At 39.9% G+C, this 11,048-nt stretch overlaps 1 protein-coding gene across 1 annotated transcript in view; it reads left to right on the top strand.

Annotated features, from left to right (window-relative positions):
* The first annotated feature begins 10,811 nt into the window (after positions 1 to 10,811).
* Positions 10,812 to 11,048, top strand: part of AIG1 (androgen induced 1) — a 258,934-nt gene continuing 258,697 nt past the window's right edge. The window contains exon 1 of the mRNA XM_032274585.1: positions 10,812 to 10,919. Coding sequence (XP_032130476.1) covers positions 10,827 to 10,919 — 93 coding nt within the window. The 5' untranslated portion in view covers positions 10,812 to 10,826. The remainder of the gene's footprint in view (positions 10,920 to 11,048) is intronic.

Below are 11,048 nucleotides of genomic sequence, written 5' to 3'. Positions count from 1 at the left end.
CATTACTATAGAACTTCAACCAGAGCTGGCCCTTGGAAGATGAGTAGAATTTCAGCAGATGGAGAAGGTAATATGAATCATTAGTGCTCCAGGGGTATGGAACAATAAAAGTAAATGCTGAGTTTGGGGAGGAAATAAGTGTTCCTATAATAATGGGATACATAATTATTCAGAAAGATGCAGTTACAGAAGTTGAAAAACTGGGTTAAGGTCAGATAAACCACAGAAGATGCTGACTGACGTGCTAAGGGAGTGAGATTTCCTGCAGGTCATGGGAAATCACTGACAATTTTTGAGGAGAGGAGTAATCTAATCTGATTTATATTTTCAGGAAGATAATCCTAGTGGCAGTGATAAGGGTGACATGGAGATGCAAATGTGGAGGCAGTAAGACCACTTACAGAGCTTACTCAATAGAGGAGAAATAGACTTGAAGGTTTAAATTGAAGAAACATAGCAGAGAACAAATTACTGGAATTATACTATTGATGGGAAATTGTGGTAGCAACCGTTAGTGGTCTTCCACGATCTGCTTTCTCCCTTGCATTAGTCTGCTTAGGTTGCCACAAAAAGGTACCACAAACAGGGTGGCTGAAGTGACAGAAACATATTGTCTCTCAGTTCTAGAGGATACACCTCTGAAATCCAAGTGTCATTGGGGTTGGTTACCTGTGGGGCTGTGTGGGAGAATCTGTTCCACATCTTCCTCCTTGCTCCTAGTGACAGCTGGCAGTCCTTGGTATTTCTCCTTTGTGTTTCTATCTTCTTCTTTTTTCTTTTCCTTTCTTTTCTTTCCCCCCCGAAACAGTCTTGCTTTGTCACCCAGTCTGGAGTGCAGTAGTGCAAAAAGAGCTCACTGTAGCCTCAACCTTCCTGGCTCAAGCAATCCTCCTACCTCAGGACCCCTGCTTCAGTCCCAAGTAGCTGGGACTGTAGGCAGGTGCCACCATGCCCGGTTAATTTTTGTATTTTTTGTAGAGATGGAGTTTTGTCATGTTGCCCAGGCTGGTCTCCAACTCCTGAGGTCAGGCAATCCCCACCCTTCTCAGCCTCCCACAGTGCTGAGATTACAGATGTGAATTATCACACCTGGCCTTTTCTGTTTCTTTGTCTTCTTCTCTTTTTTTTTTTTTTTTAAATAAGGATGCCAATCATATTAGATAAGAGATTAACCCTACACAAGAATGATGTCGTCTTAGCTAATTATACCTGCAATGCCCCTATTTCCAAATAATGCCACATTCTGAGAAACTGGGGATTAGAACTTCAACATATCTTGTTGGGGGACACAATTCAATCCACAACATCTCATATCCATGCTAATGGACTTCTGATTTCCAGCTGGCACATTTCCACCTAGCTGTGGCCACATGGATGAATGCAGGCCAAAGAGCTAAAGGTCGAAGTGTTGTGTGACAGTATCTTCTGCAAATCTTCCTTAAGGGTCAGTGTACAGGTCCGTTTTGACTCATCTTCATGTTTTCCTCTACCTTGCTTTAAGAAATAGAGTTGTTCTTTTACCATTATGTAAAGTCCTTCTTTGTCTCTTTTGATCTTTGTTGGTTTGAAGTCCATTTTATTGGAGACTAGGATTGCAACCCCTACTTTTTTTTTGGTTCTCCATTTGCTTGGTAAATCTTCCTCCATCCCTTTATTTTGAGTCTATCTCTGTCTTTGTATGTGAGATGGGTTTCTTGAATATGGCACACTGATGGGTTCTGATTTTTTATCCAGTTTGCCAGTCTGTGTCTTTTGAGTGGGGTGTTTAGGCCATTTACATTCAATGTTAATATCGTTATGTGTGAATTTGATCCTGCCATTTTGTTACTGGCTGGTTTTCTTTCTCATTAGTTGACTCATTTTCTTCATTGCATTTTTGGTCTTTGCCAACTGGTTTGCTTTTGCAGTGCTGATACTTGTTCCTTTCCATGCTTAGTGTTTCTTTCAGGAGCTCTTGTAGGGCAGGTCTGGTGGTGACAAAATCTCTCAATAATTGCTTGTCTGTAAAGGATTTTATTTCTCCTTCACTTATGAAGCTTAGTTTGGCTGGATATGAGATTCTGAGTTGAAAGTTCTTTTCTTTAAGGATGTTGAATATCGGCCCCCAATCTCTTCTGGCTTGTAGAGTTTCCGCCAAGAGATCTGCTGTGAATCTGATTGGCTTCCCTCTGTGGGTGACCTGACCTTTCTCTCTAGTTGCCCTTAGCATTTTTGCCTTCATTTCAACCCTGGTGAATCTGATGATTATGTGCCTTGGGGTTGCTCTTCTTGAGGAATATCTTTGTGGAGTTCTCTGTATTTCTTGAATTTGAAATTTGGACTGCCTTTCTAGGCTTGGGAAGTTCTCCTGGTTAATATACTGGAGTGTGTTTTCCAGCTTGGATTCATTCTCCCCATCATATTCAGGTACACCGATCAAGCGTAGATTAGGTTTTTTCACATAATCCCATATTTCTTGGAGGCTTTGTTCATTTCTTTTCACTCTTTTTTCTCTTGTATTGCCTTCTCCTTTATTTTATTGAGTTGATCTTCAATCTCTGATATCATTTCTTCTGCTTGATAAATTCAGCTATTAAAACTTGTGTTTGCTTCACGTAGTTCTTGTGCTGTGTTCTTCAACTCTATCAAGTCGTTTATGTTCTTCTCTAAGCTGGTTATTCTAGTTAGCATTTTGTCTAACCTTTTTTCAAGGTTTTTGGTTTCTTTGCATTGAGTTAGAACGTGTTCCCTTAGCTCTGAAAAGTTTGTTATTATCCACCTTCTGAATCCTGTTTCCATCAATTCTTCGCACTCCTTCTCTGTCAAGTTGTGACCCTGTGTTGTTGAGGAGTTGTAGTCCCTTGAAGGAGAAGAGGTGTTATGGTCTTTGATGGTTTCACCTTTTTTGCGCTGGTTTCTTCCCATCTTTGTGGATTTACTTGGCTGTGGTGTCAGAGCTGCTTGATGAGGTTGCTTGTCTGCCTGTTGGGGCGCTACTGGGTTTCTAGGGACTCCTTCAGGTTACTAGGGAAGCTTGCTGTGTCTTTTTGGTTTATGCTGGGAGATTAAGCCTGCCTCTTCCGCTGACCTGTAGGCGCTGCTGGGTTGTCAAGAATGCCGTCCTGTTGCTATGTAGGCTTGCTGTGTTTTTTGTTAAAACATGTAGCCCAGTCCCATCCCTCTAGTGGTGTGTTATGCCATTCCTCCACTGGGCTAGATCATTCAGTGTTCATCTCAGACTGTGGCACTGGCTACACAACCCACTAGAGTCAGAGCTTAATGGTAAAAGGATCAATCCAACAGGAAGAGCTAACTATCCTAAATATATACGCCCCCAACACAGGAGCACCCAGATACATAAAGCAAGTTCTTAACGACCTAAAATGAGATTTAGAATCTCACACAATAATAGTGGGAGACTTCAATACTCCACTGTCAATATTAGACAGATCAACGAGACAGAAAATTAACAAGGATATCCAGGACTTGAATGCAGAGCTGGATCAAGAGGATCTAATAGACATATACAGAACACTCCACCCTAAATCCACAGAATCTACACTTTTCTCAGCACCACGTTGCACTTACTCTAAAACTGACCACATCATTGGAAGCAAATCACTCCTCAGCAAATGCAAAAGAACAGAAATCATAACAAACAGTCTATCAGACCACAGCACAATCAGACTAGAACTCAGGATCAAGAAACACACTCAAACCTGCACAACCACTTGGAAACTAAACAACTTGCTTCTGAATGTTGACTAGATAAACAATGAAATAAAGGCAGAAATAAAGATGTTCTTTGAAACCAACCAGAATGAAGATACAACTTCTCAGAATCTCTGGGACACCTTTAAAGCAGTATTGAGAGGGAAATTTATAGCAATAAATGCCCACCAGAGAGGAGAGGAATGATCTAAAATCGACATCCTATCATCAAAATTGAAAGAACTAGAGGAGCAGGGTTAAAAAAAAAAAAAACTCAAAAGAAGGCAGAAGACAAGCGATCACTAAGAGCAGAACTGAAGGAGATACAGACACAAAAAAAACCTTCAAAAAATCAATAAATCCAGGAGTTGGTTTTTTGAAAAGATCAACAAACTTGACAGACCGCTAGCCAGATTAATAAAAAAGAAAAGGGAAAAGAATCAAATAGATGCAATAAAAAACTATAAAGGGGATATCACCACTGATCCCACAGAAATACAAACTATCATCAGAGATTACTACAAACAGCTCTACTCACATAAACCAGTAAACCAGGAAGAAACAGATAAATTCCTAGACACTTGTACTCTACCAAAACTAAACCAGGAGGAAGCTGAAACCCTGAATAGACCAATAACAAGGGCTGAAGTAGAGGCAGCAATCAATAGCCTACCAACCAAAAAAAGTCCAGGTCCAGACGGGTTCACAGCCAAATTCTATCTGACATACAAAGAGGAGCTCAATCCATTTCTTCTGAAACTGTATCAAACAATATGAAAGGAGGGAATTCCTCCCTAACTCATTTTATGAGACCAACATCATCCTGATACCAAAACCAGGCAGAGACTCAACTAAAAAAGAAAACTTCAGGCCAACATCCATGATGAACATCGATGCAAAAATCTTCAATAAAATACTGGCATACAGATTGCAACAGCACATCAGGAAGCTTATCCATCACGACCAAGTAGGCTTCATCCCAGGGATGCAAGGCTGGTTAAACATACACAAATCAATAAATGTAATCCATCACATAAATGGAACCAAAGACAAAAACCACATGATTATCTCAATAGATGCAGAGAAGGCCTTCGATAAAATTCAACAGCCCATCACAGTAAAAACTCTCAATAAACCAGGTATTGATGGAACGTATCATAAAATTATAAAAGCTATATATGACAAATCTACAGCCAATATCATACTGAATGGGCAAAAACGGGAAGAATTCCTTTTGAAATCAGGCAGTAGACAAGGATGCCCTCTCTCACCACTCCTATTCGACATAGTATTGGAAGTTCTAGCTGGAGCAATCAGGCAAGAAAAAGAAATAAAGGGTATTCGATTAGGAAAGGAGGAAGTCAAACTGTCTCTATTTGCAGATGACATGATTGTATATTTAGAAGACCCCATCGTCTCAGCCCAAAATCTTCTCAAACTGATAAGCAACTTCAGCAAAGTCTTGGGATACAAAATCAATGTGCAAAAATCACAAGCATTCCTATATACCAATAACAGACAGAGAGCCAAATCAAGAGCAAACACCCATTCACAATTGCTACAAAGAGAATAAAATACCTAATACAACTAACAAAGGATATAAAGGACCTCTTCAAGGAGAACTACAAACCACTGCTCAACGAAGAGGACACAAAAATGGAGAAATATTCCATGCTCATGGTTAGGAGGAAAATATCATGAAAATGGCCATACTGCCCAAAGTAATCTATAGATTCAATACTATCCCCATCAAGCTACCAATGACCTTCCTCACAGAGCTGGAAAAAAACACTTTAAACTTCATATGGAATCACAAGAGACCCTGCATAGCCAAGACAATCCTAAGCAAAAAGAACAAAGCCAGAGGTATCACACTGCCAGACTTCAAACTACACTACAAGGTTACAGTAATCAAAACAGCATGGTACCGGTATGAAAACAGAGACATAGACCAATAGAACACCACAGAAGAAACACCACACATCTACAACCATCTGCTCTTTGACAAACCCAGCAAAAACGAGCAATGAGGAAGGACTCCATGTTTAATAAATGGTGTTGGGAAAACTGGCTAGCAATGTGCAGAAGGCAGAAACTGGACCCCTACCTGTCACCTTACACTAAAATTAACTCCAGATGGATCAAAGATTTAAACATAAAACCTAACACCATAAAAACAGTAGAAGAAAACATACGCAAAACCATCCAGGACATAGGCATAGGCAAGGACTTCATGACTAAAACACCAAAAGCAATGGCAATAAAAGCCAGGATAGACAAATAGTATTTAATTAAACTCCAGAGCTTCTGTACAACAAAAGAAATCATCATTAGAGTGAATCAGCAACGAACAGAATAGGAAAAAATTTTTGCAATCTACCCATCTGACAAAGGGTTAATATCTAGAATCTACAAAGAACTAAAACAGATATACAAGAAACAAACAACCCCATTCAAAAGTGGGCGAAGGATATGAACAGACACTTTTCAAAAGAGGATATATATGAGGCCAACAAACACATGAAAAAATGCTCATCATCACTGGTCATTAGAGAAATGCAAATCAAAACCACATTGAGATATTCTCTCATGCCAGTTACAATGGTGATCATTAAAAAATTGGGAGACAACAGATGCTGGAGAGGATCTGGAGAAATAGGAACACTCTTAAACAGTTGGTGGGAGTGTAAATTAGTTCAACCATTGTGGAAGACAGTGTGGCGATTTCTCAAGGATCTAGAAATAGAAATTCCATTTGACCCAGCAATCCCACTATTGGGTATATACCCAAAGAACTATAAATCGTCCTACTATAAAGACACATGCACACGTATGTTCATTGCAGCCCTGTGTACAATAGCAAAGACCTGGAACCAACCTAAATGCCCATCAATGATACACTGGACAAAGAAAATGTGGTACATATACACCATGGAATACTATACAACCATAAAAAATGATGAGTTTGTGTCCTTTGTAGGGACTTGGATGAATCTGGAAACCATCCTTCTCAGCAAACTGATCCAAGAACAGAAAGCCAAGCACCTATGTTCTCACTCATAGGTGAGTGTTGAACAATGAGAACACATGGACTCAGGGAGAGGAGCATCACACACAGGGGACAGTTGGGAGGGGTAGGGAAGAGGCAATTGAGGGTGGGGAGGGATAACATGGGGAGAAATACCAGGTATAGTATGCACCTAAAGTAAAATAAATAAATTATAAAAAATAGAAAAGGAATAGAGTTGTCAATTCCAGCCAAAACAGACTTAACTCTTACAGATAAGAAGGAGGGCTTGAGTAGGATTCCGAGATGGGCCGGCCAGGGTCTTGCAGACACTATGAGTAAGACATTCACAGGGCTCTCTTTCAAAAAAATAATCCAGAAATGCCAACTGCAGCCCATGAGCTGACTCTAGCACAAATAACCCTTTTTAATGACTCTCCATAGAATCCTGTGTTTAGAAATCTCAGAGTTCTCTGTAGCAAATACAGTCCATTTTAAAATCAGTGAAAACCTGCAGCATCAACACAACCACTAGTAGCTGCCGCTCATTTGGCCTGTAAAGAACAACTTTTACTGATTAATAGCAAAAATAAAACGAAAAAAGCAAAAACAAAAACAACAGCCCACAAAACAAACATAAAAAGCATACCTGACTAATTAAATGTATCGGCACTGCATTTTCTATCTATGGCAATTTGAAAAAGCTGTAATGAGCATTCATTGTAAGGACAAAAAAAGTAATTTTTAACCTACTTCTTTCACTTAATCTTTCCCAACTACTCTCCAGGGTAAAAGAACTCACCTTGTCACCTCAGTTCATATGAACACACATGAACAACACACAGTAGGTTCTAGAAGTGTAGTTTCTTAATTGGTTTTGAGTTCCATATAATCCTAAAAAATCAGATTTCTCAATTTAAAATATAGACATGACTGTGTATTTAAAGTGCTGAAAGCTTAAAAAGAACTTTAATATCCAAAAACAAAGAAAAGTTTAAGCAAAATATAATATGTCCACATGAGGCTGTGCTATGCAATCATTAAACATGATTTTTACGTTTTAAATAAGAGAAAATTTTTGTTAAATTTGAGGCAGAAGAAATCTCTGTGATGCAAGTTGTTATATGTATGTCACAACCAGCTAAGTCTATATTGTAAAAAGACTTGCAGGAACATACTAAAATGTTCAGTGTTTTCTCTGGGTGGAGAGCGTGGGGGAAATGTTTTTAAAAAAGTTCCCATTTTGGTATCATAAATATGCTATATTTATAATGAATAAAAAATAATTCAAAAGTATCTTTTCTGCAATACTGAAGATTTTTCCCATGCTCAGGCCTCTCAAAGGGACATATCCTAACTTTCGCCCTTGAAGTACAGATAAATGGGGAAAAAATTTGTTCCAAATATATTGATATTGTTTGAAAATGCTTATCTCATGTAGCAGAACCAAAGGAAATGTGTAAATATTGAATACTGTAAGGATATGCATAAATACAATTCTTCCTCCTGAACTTTTAAGCAAGGACTAGTAGTTATATGAAGTTGGCTTCTTGGAATACAATTTAAGGATGACACAGAAGTCCCAGTCATTTCCAAAATTAATAGGTATTATCATCAGTATGTCAGACAGACATCCTCCCTGGTATGGTTTGGCTGTGTCCCCACGCAAATTTCCTCTTGAGTTGTAGCTCTTATAATCCCCACATACTATGGATGGGAACTGGTGGGACGTAACTGAATCATGGGGGCAGGTTTTCCTGTGCAGTTCTCTTGATAGTGAGTAAGTCTCATGAGAGCTGATGGTTTTATAAAGGGCAGTTCTCCTGAACACACTCTTTTGCCTGCCACCATGTAAGACAAGACTTTGCTCCTCCTTCGCCTTCTGCCATGATTGTGAGGCCTCCCCAGCTATGTGGAACTGTGAGTCCATTAAGCCTCTTTTTCTTTATGAATTACCCACTCTCAGGTATTTCTTCACAGCAGCATGAAAACAGACTAATACACTCCCCTTCCAAAAAACATGGAATCAAAAGTCTCTATCAATTATTAGAAGTACTTAAGGAAGAGTATCTTCGGCCCCATATATAGTCTGAGAAATATTACAACAATCAATATTAATATGGCTTGAAGCTAAAACAGGTTATTGAAATCTTCCATTGGTGTTTCTTATGTTTACTGCTATTCATGAAATTCAACTGGATAAGGCTTTTCTTCTCCAGTCTCACTGTGTAGTAGAATGAAAAAGCTAAAAAAATGATATATAAATATTTCTTCTATACGTAGAAAAAAGCATTATCTAAATCAAATATGAAATCATGAGAATACTTAGAAGTGAGTAATGTATTATAGTTCATAAAAATAATAACTTAATGAAGTTTTAAACGCAATAATACCCATTGTATTGTTTGCATTGTAAAAATACAAGCTGTGTGTAGATTAATATTTTCCACAAAAGTATCTGTAAAACATGACTAAGATTGTTAGATATGGTCTGGAAAGCAGAGAAAGCAAATCTGGACATGCTAATATTTATCAAGAAGTTCCAAAAATTGTGAACTGACTTTCTCATAAAATAGTATTTGAATCAAGGTTTATGCAAATGCTTCATTTTTTTAAGCACAAAACTATCTTATCATGATTGGCAAATCATGAAAAAACCAAAGCAAATCCAGTAGAATAGGTTCTAAACACCCAGTTGAGCATTATAGGTATTTATTAAAAAAAAACTGACCACAGGAAAAAATTTTAAAATGGCTTATGAAAATATTATTTCATTTTGTAGCAGTGGGGTTGGGAGTCTTAATAATTTTCTAACATGTAAAGTAGGAAGGGTATATCAAATTCTGCAAATATCACATTAAATCATAAAAAGTTAAGTCCTATTAAGGTAGATAGATCTTCAATAGATCCACTTTTTTTTTTTTTGCAATTTTATAACGATGTACCAAGTACACACAATTAAAAAAAGTAAACCAAACTTTTATATTAAGATATGACCCCAAAATCATCAATAATACATCGTTTTAATGCTAGCAGAATCTTCTTCTGACATCAATTCTATCAGTATAATTGCAATGTCAATTTAAAAACTTTAGTGGGTCTCTTCATTTTAGTTTAGAGCTTGATTGGGTACATTCAGGAAAACATCCATGGCTTGCTACTCTCTCCACCTCCAGCACTATGCTTTCCCCCCGCCAGCCCTCCCTCCGCATCCTCTGACTCAGAGGCTATTTGGAGAGGACACCTGTTTTAAATGGATCCACAGGAAATACCTACGTTGCCTTTTCATAGTCTGACCCTGCATCTGGTTGGCTGAAATGTGATCATGATTAAAAAAAAAAATGTTGCCCACAAACTGATGCAACCTCAGTGTGACAACATTTACTGGAAGGCAAGAGGGAATCCAGTTTATGTTTATTTTCCTTCCATTAAGCCCTGGTAGTGTAGTGTAGGGAAAAAGTAAGTAAAAGGGCAAAACCAGTTTAACACCCAAAAGATCAGTATTAAATTACACACACATGGGTTTTACATCCAAACTTCGAATGATTTTTTTTTTAAGCTGAATGCAATCCTGTGGCAGAAAATTACTTGACACTCCTTTCTTTCTAGCTTTCTATTTATAAACCACTTGTCCAAAGTTCATATTCTAGCTGATGTTATTATATATTGATAAGACTTTACTCAATCTGTCGTGGAAAACCACTGAAAGCTGAATTTACAGTTTCCTCGTGACTGACAGTCGCCTGACAACACTGAAAACCTTATTGGTCCAAAATAATGAAAATCACTCGTGGCTGCCTGTGCTCGGGTTTACACCCCACGTTGACACGCCCACCCGATACCTTCGCACGAAGCACCTGCTCTTGGCCAACTGCAACTACCCCAGGAAGAGTCGCCGCGATTCCTGGGTGGCGGAATCATTTGTGGGCACTGGGGTCCCCTCCTTCAGTGTAGGTTCCCCGCCCCCTCGCCCGGCCAGGCGCCCACTCGCCCCAGACCCCGCTTCCCCCTGGAGCTCAGCGCGCATTTCCCGAACCCCCGTCGCACCCAGAGGTCGCACCCACTCCTAGGACACCTAGGGGGCGCCCCCCGGCCGGGTGTCCCAGGACCCTGCGAACGCAGGACCATAATGACGAAGGTGACGACAGAGATGACGCCACGCCGCCTGCCAGGCCGCGGCCGGCCGTGGGGAGCGTCCGCAAACCGCACCCCGCCCGTACTGGCCGCCCGCGTGCTCGCGGCCGCGCCGGTCCCCGGGGGCGCGCGCCCAGCCCCCGCCCCCGCCCCCGCCCCGCCCCGCCCCGCGCCCGCGCTCGCGCCCGCCCCGCGCCCGGGTTCCCACGGCGTCCGC

The sequence above is a fragment of the Sapajus apella genome, unplaced genomic scaffold, assembly GCF_009761245.1.
Source record: "Sapajus apella isolate SASKATOON/1434 unplaced genomic scaffold, GSC_monkey_1.0 scaffold6, whole genome shotgun sequence".
NCBI classification, from domain to species: Eukaryota; Metazoa; Chordata; class Mammalia; order Primates; family Cebidae; genus Sapajus; species Sapajus apella.
This window is presented reverse-complemented; position numbering and strand designations above follow the sequence as displayed.